At 40.3% G+C, this 25,741-nt stretch overlaps 1 protein-coding gene across 1 annotated transcript in view; it reads right to left on the reverse strand.

The window, feature by feature from the left end:
- The window catches only part of cacna2d2a (calcium channel, voltage-dependent, alpha 2/delta subunit 2a), a 212,519-nt gene that overhangs the window by 27,317 nt on the left and 159,461 nt on the right, over nucleotides 1-25,741 (reverse strand). The window contains exons 9-13 of the mRNA XM_084736056.1: nucleotides 13,263-13,313; nucleotides 11,994-12,093; nucleotides 8,886-9,047; nucleotides 6,504-6,614; nucleotides 4,324-4,402 (exon numbers count right to left, since the gene is read on the reverse strand). Of these exons, the coding sequence (XP_084592182.1) occupies nucleotides 4,324-4,402; nucleotides 6,504-6,614; nucleotides 8,886-9,047; nucleotides 11,994-12,093; nucleotides 13,263-13,313 (503 nt within the window). The remainder of the gene's footprint in view (nucleotides 1-4,323; nucleotides 4,403-6,503; nucleotides 6,615-8,885; nucleotides 9,048-11,993; nucleotides 12,094-13,262; nucleotides 13,314-25,741) is intronic.

Here is a 25,741-nt window from a genome sequence, read left to right on the forward strand (position 1 = left end):
AGTTAAACAGTCCTGGTGTGTACAAAAGTGATCCATTTGCAGATTGGAGTCTAATCTCTTCCATGTTATGAGGTACATGTAATGCCATCATCTCCAGCTGATGATGTTGTGCCAAGCAGGCACGACAGAGCTCGTGGCCATTGACCTCTCTCCACAGTCGTGGTTCAGTGCTGCAGGATGTAAATGTGGAGGCTCATTGGGAATGCTGAGCCCCAGGCGCTGCTGCTGCTGATTAGGAATGGAGGAGAGTGACCGACTGGGTCAATAACCACGCCGCTCCCCAAGTTATTAAAGCCATGAGTGTTTATACAAAGAGCCGCGAAATGGAGACAGCATCCCCAGAATGTTAAAAGGCAGAGATGGCTCTCATTATTTTGATACATTATGCACTTTGCCACAGTGGTTTGTGTTGAGATTTGCCTCCTCTGTCTCATTCGTTTGCACACGCGTGCATGCACGTGCACCTACGCACACATCTCCACACACACAATCCGTGGCTCGCATGCACACACACACGTGCGCGCACACATACAGGGCAAAGCTATTTGTCATAGTTTTGTGCAGAGCAGTAGTTTGTCCCAGTGCTTCTGGCAGCATGCCAGAGAGATGGCATCTGTGCTTGTAGGGCAAAGCTCGGTGAGAGGTTAAGACAGAATAAAGGCTGTAACTATAAAAGTAAGACTGTAATGTAGAAGCTTCAGGTTAACAACAGATGCCTGCTGTGCAATTATGAGTTTAATCAATAACCTATTTTCATTGTGAACCATAATGCCTCTGTACTACTAAAAGTCAGCTTTCCTCAAATGTCATCATATATTATGCCTGTTTTGACTAAATGGCATGTTAGTGCTTTAAGCATAATGTCAATAAAATGTATGCTGTGTCAAGCAAGAGTAAGCATTTTCTGATTTTATCCGATAAACTCTTAAAGGGATACTTCAGATTTTTGAAGTGGGGTTGTATGCGGTACTTCTCTATAGTCAGTGTATTACCTACAGTAGATGGCTGTCGATATATCCCGAGTTAAACAGCAGGAGTGTCAGAAACTAAGCAAAATACTGCTGTGAACAGGGTCAGTAGCAAAATGTATTTTAGCAGTTTTAAAAGATCAATACCAGTTTAAGAGTGCTCTATATGTAGAATATTTTCAGCGTTTTACTTTGCCATCAGACAACCTTTTCTGCTGGGAAAAACTACTGTTCTATAAGCCAAATATCGCTCTCTCTGAAGCAACCGGATTCCATTGGCAAAAACAGTCATTTTACCTTGCAGAACACAGGAGTTGCTGGTCTACAGCTGCCTTGATCTGTTTGTTTGTTTGAGTGATTGGGTGATTTCAGTCAATCCAAACTAATTTTATATTGTATTTTGTACTGTTTTTATTATATAAGGCACATGCATTTACTGTATTCTATATCATTTTACATTTCATTTATTGCATCTGCTTGTTATGTGTGGAACTACAGATGGAAATTAGTGTCTTGCTAAATCTGGCGCGACCACCTTTTCATTTCATGTAATTGCATGTCATTGCATGCTGTCCTTTTAAGCCCTTTACATTTAAGAACATCACCTTGGACTATGAGAAACTGGGATGAACATTTTTTCAGTATTTTCTGACATTTTATAGACTTTGCAGGCCTAGATTAAATATGGCAATCAACTTAAAACTTTGTTGTTATTTAACAACTAATTAAGCAACTCCTGCCACTTCTATAAAACAGGGGTGTGACCAGTATCTACTGTAGATAATAGACTGACCATGGATAAATACCTCATACAACCCCATTTCAAATAATCTGAACTATCGTAAGTATTGAATTAAGTTATTCAAGGGTTCTTCTTCTATTATGGATGACCATCATGACTTTATGGGATATTTCATTCCTAGTTTTGGATTATGAGCAGCGCTTTTATGCAAGTATTAGGATCACCAATGCACTATATCACATTTGCAGCTGTTATACTCTGTTTCACCTCTCTGAAGATAACTCTTTCTCTTCTGTTTTGGCTTTTGTTACACTGTGTGAGAGCATGGAGAAATGGTTTCATTGTCCTCAGAGTCACAGAGAGGTTACTTTTACTTTCTTCTTAAGATGGCGTGGAAGCTCAAGTGAGACAACAGCTAGCATCTCCAAGTGGCCTAGTTGTGTGTGTTTGTGCTTGTGTGTGTGCTGTTTGTCAAAAGTGTGTATGTCACGGGTGAAGGGTTAGGGCCTGTGGAAGTGTCAGAGAGCTGCCTCTGCTGGAGTGAGATACCAAAGAGTAATAAGTGCTGAAGATATGAGAGGACAGCTCCATTGAGGCTGGTGTGTCAACACTATTGTCTTATGTTGGCATAGACTTTAGTACCATGGTAATCACTACAGTCGCGAACAGCAAAGAGCGTGTTGGCACAGAGGCGTAATCCTGGACTTTCCCCAGCCTGACAGGGAGATGGCATGGTAATCATCCTGCTACCAGACTCCTCCTGCTAATTAATAACAACTTCTGGGGAGATACTTCTGAAGCTCTTGGCTCCACTGGCAATAAGCTAATCAGCAGCAGAAGCTAGCCGAGGCCTCATGCAGCAGGCAGCTAAAGGCCTCATAAAGGCGCAGCTTCATAAAAACTGCAACACCGAGAAACAATATTAACTCAAGCCACAAAAAAAGAGGAAGAGAAGTGGGCTGTGGATTAAAAAATTGAACACTGAGTGTGAAACAACAGTCTGAGTTAGGATTTGTAAACGAGCTGAGTCAAGATGAGATTCATGCAGACAAAGTAGCTGACAGGAAGAGGAGCTGAATCATATCAGACTGTCTGTCAGAGGCAGGCCTGCCTGTTGCTGGGGTATTTTAAGGACTGTGGCTGCTTTAGATGAATAAAATATTGATTTGAACATCACATGCAGTTAAGACAGACACCCAGATGAATCTTAGTGATGATGCGTTTGTAATGCTACAAGAGGGGTTTAATATTTTATTTTGTCATATTAATATTTACATAATAGCTTAAGAGTACACAGTGCTTTGCTCCTCTTTTTTGGTTTGAAGTTTTAAGGATGTTTCACCTCTGACCACTAGCAGCATCACTGATAGGCGTGGTCGGACGTGCGCGTCATTGCACCTGTAACCACACCCAACAGTGATGTCACAGGGTCCTGGAGTACACTTGGAGAGAGGTTCACTGGCGAAAAAATACTTAAAAGGGGTGTAAGGTCACTCTTAACTTATAATGTAACCAAGATAAGGTAAGGACTTTTAACAGAAAGAGTCCAGAAAATTGATGGATTTATGACACAAGATACCACAGTCTTCCCCTTTTAATCTCCAATTTTTTCTCAGTTTATATTTGTTTTTGAAAAAGGGACTACAGGTTGAACATTGTGCTTTTCAACCAATAAGCTGATCTCACATCTGTTATTGTGTCCCGTTTGGGCGTTCTCAAGAACAACTGCACCACATTCATTTATAGCTCCACAAATACATTTTATAGGGCAGTCCAAACCAAGCACAATAACTATAAACAATAACTATGATGTGAACATCTACACTGATGAATGACATTGTTTTGCCAATAGTAGTGCCAAGCACACGCTGCACGCTCCAGCTGTGTCGACCACAGCTGTGACCTGTTACTGCTGTACTTTGCACAGACAAACAAAAAGAAAACCAGAAAAATATGGGTTCACGAAGTTCTTTAAAGACAAGAGAGGCTCGAAAAATCTAACACTCTGTTACAAGAGATGTCATCCTCTCCAAAACAAAATTTCTTACTTTCATATGAGTCAACATCAATATGATGGTATCTGGCAACTGTCAAAGAGGACATCCGTAAGGACCAAACAAACTTGAGATGCTGCATCAGTAATATGACGTTCTAGAGTAATGTTACATTGCTTAAGCATTTAGGAAGTTGTAGACTAAATCTTGCATGAATTTTGATTTGATGTCAGTGTTTCTAAGATTCATCAAATCACTTTGAAAGTGAACCCAACAATATTGTTTGCCTCTGTCATCATTATAGTTGTGCTGTGAATGATTTTTAAAACAACACATTCATAGATATTGTTACAGTTACTGTTCTTGTTTGGACGGCCTTTTACAGATGTTTTCTTTAATAGTTTTTACTGGTGCTATATTGCTCAGAGATATCCAGTGAATGTAAATGATGATGGAAAAATTTGCGTTTATAAAATCACAAACCGTGTTGATCAAACAAAAAACCCTGCAATTAACAGTCATCCTGCTTGATCTCCTGAAGCACAGTCAGAACCCAAATTTCTCTGATACGTTTCACATGCAAACATATTATTTTGATAGAGAAACATTATCCACTTACCTTTATTAGCACAAGCTATCCACTGCAAAGGGGTGACATCATAATTATGCTGGCCAACAGAGAAAGTGAACACACGAACCTGTAGCGAAAGGAAAAAAAAAAAACAAATTAAAAGGTGATACCAGAATAAAAACAAACTTCCTGCAAGATCAAAACTATATAACAAATCTTCTTCTGGATGGCAATAAGGTTACTGTCATGTGACAACTATAATGCACAAATCTGTGAGTGTGATTACATTAGCCTCCCAGTCAACTCTCGCAACTGTCTCCAACACAAGACTGCAGTGAGAGAGTTGTCAAACTGCAGATTATTCCTTTATGACAGCAGCCGTCATGAGGGAACCGTATAGTAATGGGTATCAGGATAAATATTGGTGGTGCTGTGAAATTGGGGAAGGAAGGGTGGGAGTGACAGCAAGACTGGAACAAAGACACAAACTGCGTATCTACGGGCTGTAATTTTATAGGCTCTGATGATAAAGTGGCTAATTAGTCAGCAGGTCAGAGCTGTTAACACCAGCAGCAAAACAACAAAAGAGACAGAAGAAGAGACACAGACCGAGAGAGGGAGGGAGAGAGTTGAAGAAGGGCCAAAGAGATGAATCACAAGAACCAGAGTTACTGCCTCGTGGCTATATGCCTCCACCAACCAGTCAAGTTGTAGTTTACATCTATGCCTGTGCAGACTTGTATAACATAAAGACTTTGAAGGAATTTAACAAAATGTATTAAGAGGATTCTTTGGATAAATGGAAGTGATATCAGGACAGTGAAAATGTTCCAGTTAGAAACATACTGTCTTCACTTGGAGACTATTTTCACAGAGGAACACAGAGGTCTGACAGAGAGCTGTGTCACTAGGTGCATGAACGATCATCTGAAGCTCAATATCAGCAAAACCAACGAGGCTGTGGTGAAATACAATGCTTCAGATATTGCTGTTGCTGCAAACATGCTACAAATTCTAAAACTTGGATGTTTCACACACGTTTTCAACCCTGCAGCGCAGAAGAGCTACACAATCACCACAGTTTCAAGGTGGGCATCCCAGATAAGTGTCACCAAGGCAGGTTACAACAAAATGAGAAATATTACCACAATCTTCCCTTTCAATCCTGACTGATGGCGTTGAATAGTGGCCAGCTTTTGCAGAAAACTATGATGTGACAGTGAAGCTGACCTTTGACCTTTTGGATATAACATGTCATGACCTCATAATTTTATCTTATTCGACATTTGTGGGAAATGTTGTCATAATTAGCATGTGAGTTCTTTGGTTGGTTTGGTCTTTGGGCCATTGACATTAATGACATTGGAAGAACACTGGGTCAGTTGTCCCATGCCCCGTCCCCTTTAAATAATCTGCTAATACATTTACATATATATTTACATACATATGCTTTTATGTGACTTACATAAGTCACATAAAAGCCCCTTGTCTCCACTAGTAATCTTTCAAAATCAGGTGGTCAGAAAAAAAGAGAAACCAAAAAGTTAAAATGATAGCAGAGGTACAAGGGACTTTATGGCCAGATGTTTGAAACAAGCTACTGAAGAGGAAGACGCAGCTGCAACAAGTACCGACCCACCTGCGACAAGGCTGAGTGTATCACTCCAGAGCATGCTGAGACATTCATTTAGCTGATGTTAGCATAAACATCTGGGAGCCCCTAAGTAAGATGGAGATCATCTTGCCCATCAACCACCATGACACACGATGGCCAACAACGAGGTTTGTGAAGTTACAGCGACCCTGATCTTTAACCACTACAATCTAATGAGTTCATGGATGTTTGTGCCAAATTTGAGGAAATTCTCTCAAGGCGTTCCTGGGATCTCACACTCACGAAAATGGGACAGATGGACAACCTGAAAACACAAATGCTGCCGGCCACAGCTGTCACTGACAGAAAGGCATATACATCCAATCAAACAGACAAAATGGAAGTGTAGAAAACTTAAAGTTATATGCACAGATTGGAGTGGTTTGGCATGTCCGACAGCCTAAATACCTAACTTACACAAGTGTCTGTGCTATAATGAGAACAATGTCAGCACAATATGGTGGGAGACGGGCAGGGAACAGGGCCTGCGAAGACAGTCTCTGGATGCTCGTGGTCTTTTGGGCTGGCAGAACAAGCAAACGAATAGATAACAGCCTCATGGGGACAGACTCACCGTTTTGTTGGGCCAGTTGTACTTCTCAAAGATTTCCTGTGCACGATCCTCCCCGCCATCTGTAAACATCATTATCATCTTATTGCAGTTGGCCCTCGGGGCACTGCTCTCCTGTGGCACAAGAAGAGAGAGGAGGGAGGTGAGAAGAGCGAAGAAAGAGAGGGAAAGAGGCAGGGAGACAGGTTAGGTAATATGTGAGGATAAAAGGGGAAGCTGATCATGCAAGAACATCATTTAAAGCAGTGTGGCACTGAGTGTGGATATGATTACAGCTCCCAGAATAATTTTAAGGCATTTGAAGATAGCTCCAGATTTGAAAGATTGGGGAGATGCAATGGTAGAGATCTTAGTAGACTCACTCTACTATATATATCACACCTCAGTAGATTAAACACTAGATAGGAAGATGGGATCTCTTCATAGGATTCTTTTTCATAAAAATCAACAAAATATCTATTATTGCCAAGGTAGTCCTGTGTATAGCATTGTTTTCCCTTTTATTTTATTTTATTATAAACTGGGTCTTCAGCTTGCTTGTGCTACTTCTTTTTCTCCACTTTTTCTGCTCCTATTATAAAGCTTTATTTATATTAAAAACTTGTATAGCAAAAAACATATTGTCCCTTATGTTTACAGGCTTCGTACAAGAAAATGCTTAAAGATTATTTTTGGGGCGTTTTAGCCATTATTTGATAGGACAGCGGAGGGCATACAGAAAATGGGGGAGCGAGTCGGCAGAAGACGCCCAACAAAGGGCCGCAGGCTACAATCAAACCCATGGCCGCTGCTGAAGACTCAGTCTCTCTACATGGGGCACATGCTCTACCAACTGAGCCACCAGAGCCCCCAAAAAATGCTTTATTTTAACAATTATGTTTTCAAGGTTAGGAACATGCTTGAATTTGAATGCACTCCTTAAAAAATGCCTGATTCTTCACACATGTAAACGTAAAATCTTTTCATATTTTAAATGAAATGATCCCGTTGTCATACTTTTCATTCACAGACAGATAAGCTGTGCAATAAAAGTTAACATGAATAGCTGGCAAGGTAAACAAAGTGACAATATACATTGATTGCTGTGGTTATAAAGGAATTTGCAATTACAAGTACACTAACAATTTAGATGTGATGATAAAAGCTTTGAGAGTTTGGGGATTTTTTGGTCTAGTTATCTTGAAAGCTATTAAATTTTACTCTAAAAAAGCTGCAGAAAACTCTGTTTAAAATGTGTTTTTATTTAATACTGATGGTTAACTTGGAAAATGATGGAGAAGGCTTAATGTTTTTCCTGGAAATCTTGGAATTTTTTTGTCACTCTGACAGTAATTAACATCTTTAGTGTTTAAGAGTACTTTCCTAATACATCATATAATGAGCAGACAGAAGACGTATCATTTTCAATTACTTTTCTATATTATTCTCTGTCCTACATTTTGTTGCAATAAATCCATCTAAGCTTTAAGCTTTTCAGCATTCATTTACAAACTTACTCGTTGGTAGGCACAGGCTTCCTCATATTATCATAATTTTAGGATTTCATTTGAAGTACACAGCATTACTCTAGCGTTAAATTTGATTGTGTCACAAGCACTTTCAAGAACATTTCAGCACTGTATGCTCATAGCCAGGCACCAGTTTTTAGCATTCAGCTTCGATACAACCCCCCCGCCTGCCTGCACAGCAGCTGCCATTGATATGCAGGCCAGCGGCATGTCAATCTGACAAGATTCTAATAAAGATAAATAATATTGCTACAATTACATATTTTTATTGTGCTTCTGCCACCAATCACGGGTGTGAGTCTGCCACAGACAGCGATTAAAGGGCCCTTTTTATTTCTCATTCTGCTGGCAAGGGAAGGGGAGGGGGGGGCAGCTGGCACTTGGCTCTATGCCTCCGAGCCCACCAGAGGAATATAAAGTGTCTGTGGCTGATCTCCTCTGGGCTGCGCTCATCAATCATCCCATCAGAGCCCATTAGGGTGGCAGCCTCTTAAAATACACAGCAGCATACGGAGCTGAGGCAGCACCTGTGTCGAGAGCACGTGGACGCCTGCTGCTGACAGACGTCACTGCTGTGCTGGCTGCTGCAAACGTTAGCGTGACTCCACGGCAACAGCACTTATTACCAGACCTACCTGCGACAATGACAGAACTCTGGAAGCGTCTTATACAGACCTGGGCCACTCGCTGTCAGCACTGCTTTATCACTGTTAATTCTTTTTTATTAATTGGATTAGACAGTAACCCTGACAGGATGTATAATAACATGCTGGCGCTATAGTTACATAGTTCCAGCACGTTAACGAAGACTTTCTGGAGGCACAGACAAACATCCACCCTCGCACTGCCCTTCCCCGAAAAGCTCGTTGGCTCTTACATTGAGAAGCTGTTCAAAGGCGAATGTAAAGCCAGACTTGTAATCTGTGGTTCCTTTGGCTTGCATGTGCATGACGGCCTCCTTGAAGATCTTCTTGTTACGAACGTTGGCTTGGACCAAAGTCCTGAAGCACGGAACAACAGCATCGGCCTTCTCATTGAACTAGAAGAGGAAACACAAAGACACACATGAGCAGACTGTGTATGCGTACTGGCTTTTTGGGACAACAATGAGACTAAAGTTACAAATTCTCAGATGAGGAATGATATAATATGTGCATGATACACATGTACACACATACATCTACCAGGTCACAGAGGTGGAAGGATTTCTGTTGGAAAACATTTTTTAAATCACTTCAAGAGTCAGGAGCAGACTCCCTCAAAAGTTGGTTCACTTGGAGGCGGTGCCTTATGTCCTGCGTCACACAGTGTGTCTTGTGCCTGATGCGTGCTCTTGTTGGCTTGCATTGTGTTGTAACCTAAAACTGGAACCTAAAAAGTTGTTAGTTAACCTAATTTTTGCCCTAACCCAAAGACACATCCGCGTGAAGTACATCGATTTTAGGGAACGCCCTTAATGGAGGCTGTGTGGACATATGGCTGCAGACAACACACATACATTTTGGAATTGTCCAAAGATTTAGCCATACTGGGATTTGGTTTGTGATGTCATGAAAGACACTCTTGGCTATGAAATACCCAGTACAGTACTATTATTCTGGTAATCTGTCAGGTGAAACAGTATTAAAAGAAGTGCTTGGTTAAGGTTAGAAAGCAAAGAAAAAAATGTACAGATCCCAAAAAAAACACCACCAATAACAAAAATGGATAGACACAACCCTATAAGACCGTGATTGTGATTTGCTGGCTTTTTATTTATTTATTTAATTTATAAATTCTACATGTTTTCTAGTGTGTGTGTATGTGTGTGTGTGTGTGTGTGTGTGTGTGAGTGTGGTTCATGGCGACGGGATGCTGCAGATGTGGGTGTGTGCAGATGTAAGCTGCCCTGCTACTCTCTGGCTGGCAGTAAACACAGGTAATTACAACTTTTCACACAAAGAACAGGTGCACCTGAAACGCCAGTGCAAACCAGTGAACAGAAACCCAGCCAAGGTAATATCATCTGTCTCATCTCATACACCAAATTAGCCTAAAACTGTGTGTATGTGTGTGTGCGCATGCCTGCTGATGGATGTGCGCTCATGTGGGGTATATTTTCCTACTTGTGACTATTCGTGATTACAACATTAGCAGCAATGTCTGTAATAGCAGGTTTCAAATGCTGTTTCTTCTTGAAGGTCAACCTCAAAATCTACTGACATTTTCGGGACAGATTGATGTAAAACATTACGTGCGAGAAAAGCTGACATTTCTCATAGGCTGCTGTTGTGTCATATTTAAATTGTCAGACAAAGAAATCAAACGCACAAAAGTATCCAGAGCTGCACATTGAATTTTCATCAGTGTCACTTCTTAATATCACGTCTCTTGTGTCTTTAAATGTTAGGAAATAAAGTAGCTATGAAACAAGATGAAGGAACAAAAACACAAGCTGGGTTATATCTACTATCTATAATAAATAAGAAATGAAGTCCTGTGAAATAAAGTCTGTATTATTAAAACTAATTACATTACCATAACAGAGTGAGTGAGGCCACAGATTGTCATAAAGAAGTGTGCTGGAGCATGGAGACAACAGAGACGGTGTTTGATGATTATTTTCAGTTAATTTTTGCTTATTAATGTCTTTTGTGTTTGCAAATAATTCGCAGCAAGCTTTTGTAAGCCTTCACTTTCTTTATAGGGGTGAAAATCAGATGCGTTCCCACCCAGATTACCATGCTCATTTCTTGCTCTTAGAGCCGGGATTTAGAGGCATACAGTGGCTAAGAGCAATGGATTATGAAGGATTACTGAAGGAAGTCTCCAAACAGAGCCACCACACCGAGCATCTGGACGTGTTTGTATGTGTGTGTGTGTGTGTTTGCGAGTGTTATCTGTCTGGCAATATAGGATAACGTTAATATTCCCCTAAACATTAGTCCTAATAGAAAGCTTGGTAATCAGCAGAGAGGCGGGCACAATCCCGCTCGGACAGCAGCGGTGCAGGAAGAGCAAATACGCTGTAATGAGGGAAGTGCAGGGTTTCCACCACAGGCAAACAACTGGGTGCAGTATAAGCACACTGTGACTCCCTGCTTGATTACCACCTGCTTAATGAATACTACAAATATTTGTGTCATTGTTGCTTTCAGGAGTGATTTGTATCCTTAATGACAAAATCATAGACAGGGCTCCGACTCATTTTCCATTTTAAAATTCCACACTTTTCTCGACTCAGATTTCCAAACTTCTGAGTAGGTTTTTCAGACTATAACAGACGTCTAGTATCCTTTTCCCACTTTGAACCCTGAGCCAACCAGACTTTATATAAGGGATTTTCAGGCCAGCTCTGGGAAAACCTGTATTTACCCACTGTGGCCGCCCAGTCCACACTCCTACACAGAAAGTTGGACTGTTCCACTGTCAGACATCTCTGCACAAGGACGAAGTAAACTAGCCGATGCAACACTTCTATTATTTTCTCTCAACATATTCAATAATTATGTTCTACTACTGTTCTCCACATAGTTTTAGTCTCGTTTATAAAAAGAACTGGAAATTAACTGAATTAAGTTCAATACTTTAATTATCATAGCCTCTATGCAGCCTTGTTTATTCACTGTGTCCATAGAAACAATGATGAAGGTACCCACACTCTTAAAAAGTTTTACAGAGAACCCTTCTATATTAAAGGTTTTACCTAAAACCCACCCAGAGTGTTCTCCCAAGAACCCTTTTATATTACAGTACAAAGAACCCATGATGAAAGAGTTTCAATAATCCTTAATGAACTCTTTCTTCCAAAAAGGGTTCTTTGGATAAAAAGGGTTCTTAATGAAACCTTTAGTCTTACAAAGAACACTCGATGAACCCTGGGTTCTGGGTAGAACCTCAGCCCTTCAGGAAGAACCTTTTTGGATGCCTTATTTCTAAGAATGCATAAAGGTATGGTTTTGTCCATACTGCGTTGGGACCCTGCATAGATCTGCGAGTTTCTTACCCTGGCCACATTCACGTAGTCGTCGTCTGACAGAGTGTCCAACATCTCCACCACTGAGGTTTTCATCAGCTTCAGAGTGAGTCCACTCACACTTCCACTCCTGCAGAACAAAGACAATGCAGCTCAGTGATGGGAGGACAGGTCCACTTTTCTAACTTGTGAAGGAGTTAACACACGTTCTGAAAAATTCAGGGCAGTCCTGCAATTACAGTTTTGTCCAGAAAATTAACCATCGCGGTAATAGATAACAAACAAATAATTGTGTAAATATTCAGTTATGAAGGCTGTAATTCCCGCTTTTAGTTATTAAAACATCCTGTTCATTTTTGTAAATATGTAAGATTATTAATGATGTGTTTTGATCTGTTGCACTGATTAGGTTACCATAAGTAACAGATTGCTGATGTCATTTGACCTGTTTAAATGAGGTGACGGAAAGTGCAGCCACTAATGCGGGAGGAAACTGACAAAAAATAAATTTTAAAAATGCGTTTGTGAACTTCTACAGCATGATGATAATTTTAGCAGCTATTAATAACAAGAGATGCTACTCTAAATTATTCTATTTCAATCCATGTGAGATGACACACCCACTTTCAACTCCCCGTCCTAAATTTCACCCAGTCTCATGTGGTCACCACCCAACCCTGACTTCATGAAGAATAGAGCAGAATGACTTCACACGAGAATGACATAATCCATGGAAGGCTACAATAATACATGCTTTCATACTGTTAAACCTGTTCTGCATGTAAATTGATGCCAAAATACGTCTCCAATGTTATAAATTGCCATAAAACAAAATGTATAATGTAATATACTGCTACCTCATGCCTCATTTTACCAATCTGTGTCATTTATATGAAAGAAGGCTTCACAGCTGAGGGTTCAATTGTGTGTACGTTTGCCAAAGAAACTCACCAATTTGTCACAGTCGGCCATGTTTTTTTTGGTATTTTCTGCTCTGTCCACCTGGGACAATTTGAGGTCAAGAACTGGACATTTCAAACTGTGAAATTATGACCTCTGATGTTGTCTAGAACACAACACACCAGCTTCATCTTCACATTTATGCATTCAAAATCACATCTGTATGTTCTCAGATGGTGACATGAGTGGACTTCAATTAAGGTGACAACATGAGCAGTGATTCATCTCACTTAAGACTTTCCTCAGACCAACAGGTGGCACTAGCGCCCTTTGAAGGAGACATGAAGAAACTGTTGAAAGAGGAGACAGGGAGAGAGACCAAGAAGTAAAGGCACTCACACATCCACAATGATGACCATGTCCTTTGGAGATGATGCACCTTGGATATACCTGCACAAAAGACAGAAAAGAGGGCTTTAATTTGTTCACATAATCTTTGAGAAATTGCACTGAAGAAGGAAGCCAAAGTCACAATGAGCTGAGCCATGATAATATGGAACGACCATGGCTGAGCCCACTTAAGCTACAGAAAACCGAAAAGGCTTATGTGCTTAGAAGAGTTAATAAGTTGTGTTATATACTTCAGTGTTGGCCACAGCCACTGTCTGCTGACTTCAACACAGATACTCCTCTTTAGTGAATAACAATGCCCACTCTAAATAATTACTGCATAAGCCAAAGTAATTGCTAGTTTATGGTCTAAGTATATAATAACACATTCACTACAATGGCCTACACAGAGCTGTGCAACCTCCTTAGCACAGAAGCCATCACTGGCAAGACAGACGTTTTATAAACCTACTGGAGTCTAAAAGCACGTACTTTCACACTGCTCCCATCTCATCCACGTATTTCACATTTCACAGAGTGATGGACAGAACTCTCAGAGTTTTTCATTAATATTTTTCATGTACAATATTATAATTAATATCATATAATATGTTCATGTCACATGCAGTATTTCTTTTCAGTATTTATTATTATTACTTTTAACTTTTTCATTATTATTATGTATAGTATTTGCTCTGATATGCACCATAATATGTCCACTATTAGGTGCAATATTATAATATCACTCTACTTTTCAATATCACTGTCAATATTACTTTCAACATTATTACCATTACCAATATTATTAAGTATTTTAGTTTATTTTACCTTATTAAGCTTACTTTTTTTTTAACTTCTGTTTATAATCTTTTATTTAATATAAAATTGTTCTTCTTTTGTTAATCTATTAGGCTCTCTTGTTTTGCATTTTCTGCTTATACTTATTTTCTATTGTTTTTATTCTTTGTTGCTGTAATTTTAGAGCAATCTCTAGCTCAAGAAATTCCTTAGATTAGTTCTAGCTTATCTTATCTCAGTGGTTTCCAGACTTTTTCTGGCATGCCCCCTTCAGAGGCCATGAAAAGTTCATACCCTCCCCCACCCACAATTATTAGCAATCATTAAAAAAACAGAAGCAACTGAGAAAAAATGTTTTGGTTTAATTTCAGTGAAATACTGGTTAGAATGAAAGCATAAGCAAACCCGTGGACAGAGGACTAATACAACTGTCAATCAGTACCAATAACACAGACTAGTTTTGAATGTATTCAGACAGGTTTCTGATATTCAAATATTATCATTTTCCTAAATGTCTATCTCAGACCCTTCTTAAATTAGCTAGTAACTTCATTTTTCCCCCCAAAAAAGATAACATTATTCTTATCAGTTATAGGCCACCATAGACTGCATTGAAGATCTATTGATGTTGCTGAATTTCTTTAATTTTCAGGTGATTTTTTATTAAGTCACCAGTCACTTAATGTTGCATAATCATTTAAAAGTTTAAGAACCTGCCAATAGATTTGAAACATTCTATTTTCAGTACCAATCAACATGATCAAATAGGTCCTCCCAAATCGCATCTTTGTTGTTGTGAAGTAATCTACCTTATCATTTCAAGAAAGATCAAACAAAATATTTTAGACTTAAAATGAGCACAAATTACTTATTAAAATGGAATTTTCTACAGTCACGCGACGGTGACTCATGCAGTCTAATACGCTCTATATTCCGTCACTTGAAATTTATACAAACTTGTCAAGGAGCAGCCTGAGTGGTGTTGACCTGTGCTGTTGGGAGCCCGTGCTGAGCTAAGTGCTGTCAGTAAAATAAGATAGCTGATGTTCTGCTCCTTTGATGACTCATCAGTTGGGCGTCAGACACATTATTTACTCTGACGGTCCCTTTGTTGGGGGGAGGCACGCGCTGCTTAAGACCATTATGCTTCTGCTGCAAAGAAATACTCCTAAAATAGGGTCGTTCTGGGTGTGTGTGTCAGCCACAGCACAGCGTGGGCCCACAAGGCAGAGACATGGCATTGAACTAGCAAAGGCCAGACAACTAGTGTCCTGGAAGAGACACACACATAACATCTGTCCACGGTTGATAGAGGATGACATAGAGGGAAATCAAAAATGCACTCATTCCGTTCCAGTGGCAATTAAATTCACATTTACCCCTGATACAAAGAGAGCTGAGATTGATGGACATTATAGGCTTTTCTATGGCACACCGGGAAGGGGTGAGGGGGTGGTGGGGGGGGTTTCAAATGTGAGTACTAGTTTGACATTCTGAGGAGTGAGCAGGCGAGCAGTTAGCAAGCGTCTTAGGCAGAGGCAGAGTAATCATCAGGGGTCTCTTTCTGCTGATTATCAGCCGTTACGCTGAGTGTGGAGAGAAGCCAGCTGCCTGTGGGCCACAGAGGCTCTTTTCTTATGCTCGGCCAAGCTGATATGGAGGTAGAGCAACAGAGCCCCGGTAGGCTTCGCAAGTCTCACCGCTTCCACTCACTGGCAGGCGCCACTCCAACCTGCAGCGTGACCCCTGACCTGCGCTGAAGTGACGTCCCTCAGCACGCTGCCTGGGCTGCTCAAATCCTTTTTTTTTTTCCAGACGCAACCCGGGCACTGCTCTGCTGAAAAGCTGCCTGAAACCCCCAGATGGAGCAGAAACTCAGCACCAGCACCGCCTCACAAGAGGTCGATTAACTGAGCATGCCCAGAGTGAACATGGGCAAAATGTGTGTGTGTGTGTGAGAGAGAGAGGAGAGAGGTGGGGGGAGGGAGAATCCAATTATTTTCAATAATAAAGAATGCCACATCAAAGGTAGAACTTCCGCAGCTCTCCACAACTGTGTGGCGTATGAAATCAGGTCTGGAACCATGAGGCATATTGGCATGCATGACTTTTATCAATTTAATTACTGAAATCTTAATTTGAGGGAGTGAGAGGGAGAGGAAGAGAGAGCTGAGACTCCACACGGTGGTGGCGGCAGATTCTTTATTTTCGAAGTGGATGGGGTTCGTGAAAGCGATCATTGATGCAGGACGGAAACTCGGTCAGAATGTGGCCCACGTCTCCACCACCCCAGGCTCATGGATGGAGAGAAACACCTCTGTCTGGAGTTTGAAGGAGGGTCATTTGGCGACAGCTGATGCCTGCAGACCAACTGCAGCTTTTCATTAACTTCTCTGGTCAGTCTATTTCTCATAGAGGGGAATAGTCCTTTAATGGGACTAGGAGTTATTTTTGAAGGGTCTAAATGTTAATTATAAGGCAATGCAGACTTCTATTGCCAGCAGTCATTATAGGTCATCTTCCAAACCCAATGTAGAGTCCCACAAAGGAGAGCTGTGCTAGTTTAAGCCCTAAAATCTGTAAAATCTGAAAAGAAATGATCACAGTCACTGATCGATGGACTTTTACATGTTGTCTATACCAAATGTTCATACAGAGAATGGGGAAAGTGTGTGGAGGAATTGTGCACCCTAAGACTGGAAGACATTACAGAAAGTTTTTAAAACTCTTGATCTAATTTCATTGAATGTTTTTAAATCCATTTTGAAAGACCTGGAGACGGAGTCACTGGGGTGTCCATGCTTGTGCTGCATTTTTATCGGCACTCAATGAGACACCTAAATAAAGTTTAAATAAATAAAACAAGAAAATGTGCAAACATTTAAATCTTGAGTATCAGCAGAGAATGAAGAGAGACACGTCTGTCTGGAGTCTGAAAGAGGGTCATTTGGTGACGGCTGCAGCGAGCAGACCAACTGCAGATTTTCATTAACTTCTCTGGTCAGTCTATTTTTCATAGAGGAGAATAGTCCTTTAATGGGACTGGGAGTTATTTTTGAAGGGGGCTAAATGTTAATTATAAGGCAATGCAGACTTCTATTACCAGCAGTCATTATAGGTCATCTTCCACACCCAATGTGGAGTCTCACAATGGAGAGCTGTGCTAGCTTTGGCTCTAAAATCCACAGAGAAAATATCACTTTCAAGCAGATCATTTTTCTCGAACTGTGAAAGAGGCAGCATTGATCAGCAGTAATGGGGTTTAGGAGGAATGTGTGAGCAGTGATGAAGTAGAGAAGAGTAACACATGAGCCAGGATAGCGTCACTCAACACTGGAGCTATAGTGCTGCCATGGCTGATTTTCCCCAAAGATTGTCTTGGTGTATCAGCACCGCTCTCTTTCTCTCCCTTTCCATTGCCTTAAGTACAATTGAATTTTCTCCGTGCCTCTGAGCAGAGAACATCAGGATCAGAGGGAGCAGCATGGAGTCAAGGATTTTCAGTCTCCGGGCTGATATGCAGTGCTACGGTTCTGACAGATAAAAATCATGAATTGAGGCCGGTATCAGTGTATAATTCTCTGCGTTTTGACTCATGGATCCAGATGTGTTGTTTCTGCATGGATTCCAGTCAGTAATTACCTCTCAGCTTCTGCCCACTGATGCCATTCTTTCCCTGTCATTACCCAGTCTCCTGCGTGCCAAGGCCAGGTGACAAGCAGATGGGCCTGGCTGGTGCTGAACTGAGCCCTGTCGCCCATTCTGTCCCACCGCGACACGGCCAGCAGCCATCAGCCGGCAGACGCAACATATCGGCCTATGGACTCAAAGCTGAGGTCAGATTCTAACCACTGGTGCTGAACCATCATAACCAGTGAGAGCACTTCTCAGACACCACCCATTATATTTAAATATGAGAATGTGTCAGTTCTCTTTTATTGTGTGAGCAGCTCATTACAGAAGATAAACTCGTGTGAAAGCTCTCCTTCTGGCCATTTAGGTCAACCTGTTTATACCTGTCCATCATGTACAGGTACTCAGCTGAGACCTCACATTTGCATTTCCTACATGAAATGCCAAATAAGTAGTGAATACTTTGATGGACATGCAACTTCAACTTCCTGATGGTAAACTAACTATTCCCAGACAAATATTATGCCTGCAACTAACAATTATTTTCATTACTGATTAATCTGGTGATTATTTTCTTGATTAAGCAGTTAGTTGTTTGTTCTCTAAAATGTCTGAAAATTGTGAAAATATTGATTTTCTTTGCCCACAACCCAAAGATATTCAGTTTATTGTCATAAAGGATTAATGAAACTACTAAACATTTACACTTAAGAAACTGAAATCAGAGAATTTTTCATAGGAAATTACTAAAACCAATTCATCACTTCACGATAAATCTCAGAATCCATTCATAATCGATTAATTGCTGCAGCTTTAAAGAGCATAACAAAAATCAAGTCAGATCAATTAAATCAAAGCCTTTAATGGTGCAAAAAGATTTATGTCTTGATACTACTCTGTCTTCATCAGAGTCAAAATGAACAAAGGCACAAGACAACATATATATAATACATATAGTCAATATAGATCAGGTTCACAATTGTTGGATAACTGGACAGTGGATAATTGGTTGAACTGACCTGATGACAACTGTGTTTTTCTCATGCTTTTGTCCATTTTGACTTTGATGAGGACGCTTTGTAAAAGCATATGTCTATTTGCTACATTTGTTGTTCAAATGTTGGCTGTGAATTAATCAGTGTGATCCAGTCCCCTTCGTCCTACAGAAATCAGCTGTCATCGAGCAGAAGCACCTGTTTCAGTTGCTTTTTACTACAGGATGTGTGAAGAACCCTGTGTCTGCTAAAAATTAGGTTCCTTAGTCCTTATAATAAACCATAATACAAGCAAAACCTGAAAGCTCTGACGAGCACAAAAAGGTAACCACGTCTGAAAATTATAAAGTCTGCTGCAATATAGGAATAACTTTTTTTTTTTTTAAAACATTGACCTTTTTGTTTCTTGTTGTGCTGTAAAATTTACATTTACTTTTAAATTTACCTTTCACAGAGTGACCTTATATCTTGTAGAGCTTATCAAGTCTAAACTTCTATAAAGCACTGTGGCATTAGCCCACAGTATAAAAAAAGACAATCATTTACTCGTTCCGGCTTGATAGGCTATACTGTTTTATCTATTTTATGTACAGTAAACATGAATTTCATCTTTTTTGGTTTTGGACTGTTGGCTGGACAAAACAATCAATATGTAGACATCGCTTGGAGTCCTCAGAGCTTGTGGTGAACATTTTTTGGCAATATTTTGATTTCTTAGAGACCAATTAACTAACAAAAACAGAATTAATACTTTAATTGAGGAAAATAATTGTAGAACCGAACAACACGTATATAAAATTATATTGCGATTTTTTGGACAGATATTGCAGTTGTGAGATGAGTCATGAGTTTGGTGGGAATAGTCACATTTGCGTTTCATTTTCAATGAAAAAAATAAATAAGTAAATAAAATTATGACGATGTGATGATTATGATTTCCATTTTATGACAGATTATTGACCGGATAAATCAAACCGCAAGTCTGGCCACAGCAACAGTAGTGACTTCTATGCCCATGAGTAAACTAGAAAGCCATAACATACATCATGTATGTCACAGTACAAACATGTTCACACCATTGCTATATGTACAATCAAGATAAAGCCAGATTTGTGTGTGCAGCAGACATGTGCTCTTTACAATAAGGTGGAACAAGGTATATGGCTCTAAATGAGAGGGGATTAAAGCGGCAACATTTGCAGCCACCCCACCCGTACAACCCGCCACCACCACCCATAAATCTAAAAAGAAATGCATTATACAAGCAATGAACACAATGACATATTCTGCGTTGTGGTGATTGTATTTTGCTCCTTTTTGCAGCAGTCTGGTAAAGGAGTCTCATTGGAATTCATGAAATAGTTTTATCATGGCGCAGCGCTGTAAAATCAATACATTAACTGTGCCGGGGGGCCAACTCTCTCAGGAGATTGTGTTTATGCACCCTGACCCATTCCACAAAGCGTTGTGCATTACATTTAAAATGGAGAAATTATCTGTTACATACATTTCAGAAACATGCAATAGATACATGTAGCATGAGACATGGAGTGGCTCGGCCTCATTTTAACGTGCAAGAGCAGCAACTGTGTTCCTGTGACACTATTTATATTTTTTTTGTTGTGGACCATGTTTGCTGGACAGTGCATGTAAATAATGAGCAGCGTGTAAATGCAGTGCCATCTGTATTGCATGTTTGTCCACTGTAATGTGGGACCTTTCTTCATAGTGTGAGCTCTGATATGCATGGATCATGTACAGTGGATGTATGCAGAGTGAGCAATGAATAACTGGAGAACTGTATATAACACAGAAAGCCTGCTAGTGGGTGTGTGTGTGTGCGTATGCGTGTGTGCGCGTAGGTGTGTTCGTGTGCATGCTCCCATGTGTGCGTGGATTTGTGTTGTGCTGATGGGCTTATTATTTTATGGACTGCTGCTCTCTTAGTGCTCCTGTGGATGTGGCAGGCAAATAAAGATTGAATTAAGATAAAAATATAGGAGGACGGCGCCCAGAGAGCCTGCAGGAGAAAAGAGATGTTGTCTGCCGTTTATTTATTCCACTTTCTGTTGATTATTGGAAGTGTTGGCACCAAGATTCACATTTCCATATTTTCGGTTATGCCTAAGAAGAACACACACAAAAATTTTATGCTCAATTTTTCCAACCACTTTCCTTTCTAAAAAAAAAAGTGCAGAATATTGAATTAATCATGCATATTGGAATACATCAGCATCAATTATTAGTAGAGCAGTATTAGTGTGTTACTGTTGCTTTGTGAGATGGCATAAAAAGTCTCCTGCTGTGTCTCCTGGCTCAAAACTGAAATGTCAGTTTTTTAAAAGTGCTAAAGCCTTGTGTCACCTTCAGTCTCACCAATAACACACTGGTCTTTCTTCTGACTCTGCTCCTCCCTGAAGTGGGGTGGTGAGAAAGAAAGGAGGAGGATGCAAGGCTCAAGATATTGGGAATGGTATTTTGGGGAGGCTCGGCTTCGAGGATTGACCAGCAGTCATAATATTTACAAAGAGGTTAGATTGACTTTTTGAAGAAATCAATATGTGATATAGACTACATGCTGTTGTGAGCCTGGGAGGTAATGGGATCTTTGCAACGCTTGGCTAACAGGACTCCATGCCTGTCTCTGGTTATTTCTCTCTTCAGCCTTTCACTTTTCTCCTCTCCCTCACTTCACCCTCTGCTTCGCTTCCCTTGATAACACGAACAGACATTATAATGGACAAATGTTAATAATTAATGTCAGAGCAATTGGAGACAATTAAGTGTGTTGACTGGACCATTAATTTTCCTGGGGCTGTTGGTGGGGGAGCAGACGGGGAGAGAGCCCATCTGTAGAGGCAGGCGGCCCTCGGATTTTTTTTTTCCCCCTCAGAGGTGCACCTGGTCAGTCACGCCACCACTCATCCTTCCCAGAGAAGCTACAGGTCTGTTGCACTACAAACTGGCCGTGAGTCCTGGCTGCTACTTTCACTCACATCTTTGACTGGGGGACTCGGCCTGCAAACAGTGTCGCTGCAAACCTTACTGGAGCATATTTCTGAGATTGCATCTGTGTATTTCAAGTGTTATAGTGGTATTTCTGTATCAACCCATGTGATCAGATGTATCTGTGAGGGGAGGAATGCTGATAGGTGTGTGGGAGGATGTGTGAGACTGTGTGTTTGTACATTATTTACTGTACATGCAAGTCATTTTTGCCTGTATGTCGCTGAAATCTGCATGTTTATCCTTGCATCCTGCAAGTATTCTCCATATACATGGATTTTTGGTATCACTGACAGCGTCTGTACTTGTAACTTAATTGGTCTAATATCTGTGTCGGTGGGCACTACAAACTGTTCTTAACATCTCTTAATTTTTTTATTCTAAAAAATACAGGACTATCTGTTACTGTGAATTATGACAGTATGGTCATTTTCCATCACCACATCTAGACCCATGAAAGAGAGAAAGCTACACACTCCCACTCTGAAAAACATTGGACAAGTACAACATTACATGTGTGGGAGTTGTGGATGACTCATTAGGTATTGAAATGACATGAATGAAAAGTAACGCTGAGTGGAAATCAGTAAAATAAATAGAGTTGGTAATCTAGCTTACACTTTCTGAGTAGAGGCTAAATACCATAACCTGCTGGCTTCCACTTTATGAGTAGAAAATAAACTGAAATGAGAAATATGGTTGAAGAGAGTTGTTTCCCTCTGTGGCCTTCTTCCTAGACTTGAAGCTAAAGCAGACTGCTGGGACACTAAACAGGAGCCCAAGAGGAGTGCAACATTATACTTTGGCAATGATGAGCAACAACAAGTCCTACACTGTAAGGTGATCAACTGTCAGTTGTCTGGCAATGTACAAGGAAGCCTGTTATCCTGAAAACAAAAGCGCACTGCTCTGAATATACACACTCTGGAGTTTGAGTTCAGTGACTGCCTGCCTTAGCGTCTGTCAGATTCCGTTAATATTATGCATTAATTTGAACTGAAATAAACGTGTGAACAGGCAAACAAAAACAGACGTTCTTGCCCAGAATGGAAAATTTCAAAAGAGAACATGCTGGCTGTTATATTGTTGTCTATTTCAACTTAGCCTGTTTCCTTCATCTCTGATGACATATCATGGCCCTTTTATGGTTCAGTGCAGTAAATATTGTACATTACGTATTTCTCTTTTAACAACACAATGGATGGGGGCGCTTGGATAGCTCAGTTGGTAGAGCGTGCGCCCCACGTATGGAGGCTGTAAGTCCTCTGCAGCGGCCATGGGCGGGAGTCGAACCCATGGCCGCTGGCCGCTTTGCTGCATGTCATTCCCCCACTCTCTCTCCCCATTTCCTGTCACATCTTCAGCTGTCCTGTCATTAGAGGCATAAAATGCCCCAAAAAAACAAACAAAAAAAAAAAAAAAAAACACAATGGATGGGTCCTCCAAAATGTTGAATGTTGTAGGGACAGATGACTTAAAGTAAGATCACATAACTTTGTAAGAAGATTAACATATTATTCCTCTTAAAAATTAAAAGTTATATCAATGAGCAATAAAGCAGTCTGGCTCTTATTTGGTCTGGTATGACCAATATGGTGGCCAAATCTTAGCAAACTTGCTGTATATCTGACATTTAGGAAACTATGAAAACTCTGGTCTACTTTTGCTACTGTTACACAAAGCTTTAGCATTTACTATTACCCTTTAGTTATAGTAAATTAAAAATTAATTAATTAACTTTTTGTATCGTTGTGTAATGCAATAATAATGTACTGTTGTCAGAAAATCACACAGCTCGCCATGACTTTGCCTCTTGGCACATTGTTGGTGAACCACTGGTCTTATTTTGAATCTTGGTTGATAAGCAACAATATGTGGCTTGTTGAAAAATGCTAAAAATATATCTTATATCAATGTTCATAGGCTGTTCAATACGATGTGCTTCAGTGATGCATCATGCCAGTCGGCAGTGCGTCACCTGGCAATGCCACCTCTTAGATGTTACTCATCTGCTGCAATAGGAAACACCCATCCAAAGATTTAAAGCTTAGACATCGTCTCCACAAACATGTCAAAAACTGTTTTATGCTCTTAAAAAAAATACCTACGAGTTGTAGTATAATTATAGTTTACATTTCCTTACAAAACAAGCGAGGAGAATTTAGATTTCAATTTGACTTTAACACCACATGGATGCATGAGTTGTGTTCTTCTCAGCATCCATACGTCTGGTGTAAATGCTCATGCTGTTGTTTGTGTTACTGTCCTCGTGACGGATGCTGCTATCTGTCGCTGTCACCCCTGTGGACTATTTCCTTAACGTGTGTGATTGGCCGACCTCTCCAGTGAATGTCAGTCGAGGAGACAGCATGTTAGACTATAATCACACGAGTCTGACCTGACATATCATGACACTCCCTGCCATGGCCCCGCCACTCAGCGCGGCTGGGCACAAGTTGCTAAGCAACGGGCCACTGGAATGTCGAAGGCTCCGACATGAGGAAAAGCTCGGCAGAAGTGACAAACATGGAGGACCGGGGGGGTGACAAGGTGTTCTTCTGTGCAAAAATACACCTCTTTCTCTGTCTAACCTTGTCACACATGCTGCTGCCGCTCAGCAACCCCCTCATCTTTCTCTTTCCTTGTTCCTTCCTGTCTCCGGGAAGAGTCCCCCAGTCAAAACATGTGTAGGAGAATTAAACTCGGATGTACTTCAGTTGCTGCGCTGACAGATCAGAGACAGGATTCTTGTTTTAACTTATCCCGCTACAAAGCGCCTTGTGTTTCCCAGCATTTTTCTTGTTTGTAATGTTGGCTACAGTGACAGTGGAGCACAGGGGAGACTTGTGGTGTTAACTTAATTAAATTGTCAGGGAACGCCTTGTTAGTCTGATGATTGTATATACAGGGGTGTTGGCGATCACTTTCAAATTTTTCATTAACAGGCGCAGTCTGTGCTCTAATCTAAACAAAAGTTTAATTCCAATAAGAACCTACTATTATTTTAAAACTGAATACGCTTGCATTTTACAGTGCATGGCCTCAAGCAAACCTTTTTAACAACACTGTTACAGCTATTAGGCACTTTCCTCATATGTATACTGTAAGTACCAGAGACAAGTGCAGCATTATCATCTGTATGTGCTAAATTAATAAAATTATTTGTATCTGTACTCGGAATGGACGGGGCTCAGACAAGACAAGGGTGGTGTTTAAACCAGACATGGTCAAGACTAATGGGACATTGTTAATTTGAGCTGGAGATCACATGCTGCTATATTAGTTATTTATTAGGAAACTTCTTACAGAGCAGCTTTACTATTGTTTCTGATCACAGGTGTAAGAGCCGTTACAGAAGATAGCTTTATGTTAGGTCTGCGCATTATGGTAAAGAAATCATATTGCAATTATTTTGACAAATTTTGCAATTGAAATATGATTCACAGTTCCTGGGAATGATCATTTTGGCATCACAATTTTCATTTTCACTGAAAAAATCTTTTAAAAATCATGATTGCTTACATCTCTGCAGACCTACAGTACTTCATTATAATGCTGTTTTGCCACACATTTTTCCTGTATCAAAAAAAAAGAAAGAAAAGATTTTGATAATATTTTGATTAATTATGCATCTCTATTTTATGTTGTTTTTATTTTATCTTGTGATGGTGTATGTTTTAGTAACCAGTGCCGCTTGATTAGGATGGAAATACTGTACTGTAATTTCCATCTTTTTATGGATGAATAAATTGAACCTTGACTGTGCCTTTAAACGCCACATTAAATGAGTGCCTCTAGCTACATTTAAATAATTTCTAATGATGAATGCATTCATTCTCTTGGCTAAATTTAAACATGTCAAGACTGTGTATTTTCGGCTCTTGTTTTTCATATGAACTTAATCAGAATGTAAAGGCTTCTTGTCTTCTTTGTTTGTTTGGTCTGAGCTCGTTGACTTCATCTGACAGGCCTGGCCTGACCTCAAACAGCCACTCAGACTGAGCTGGACCGAGACAGAGATGGAAAACGGGGTCAGGTCTAATCAACATTGCTGTC

This window comes from Lutjanus erythropterus, chromosome 2 (genome assembly GCF_056507025.1).
Source record: "Lutjanus erythropterus isolate fLutEry1 chromosome 2, fLutEry1.hap2, whole genome shotgun sequence".
NCBI lineage: Eukaryota > Metazoa > Chordata > Actinopteri > Lutjaniformes > Lutjanidae > Lutjanus > Lutjanus erythropterus.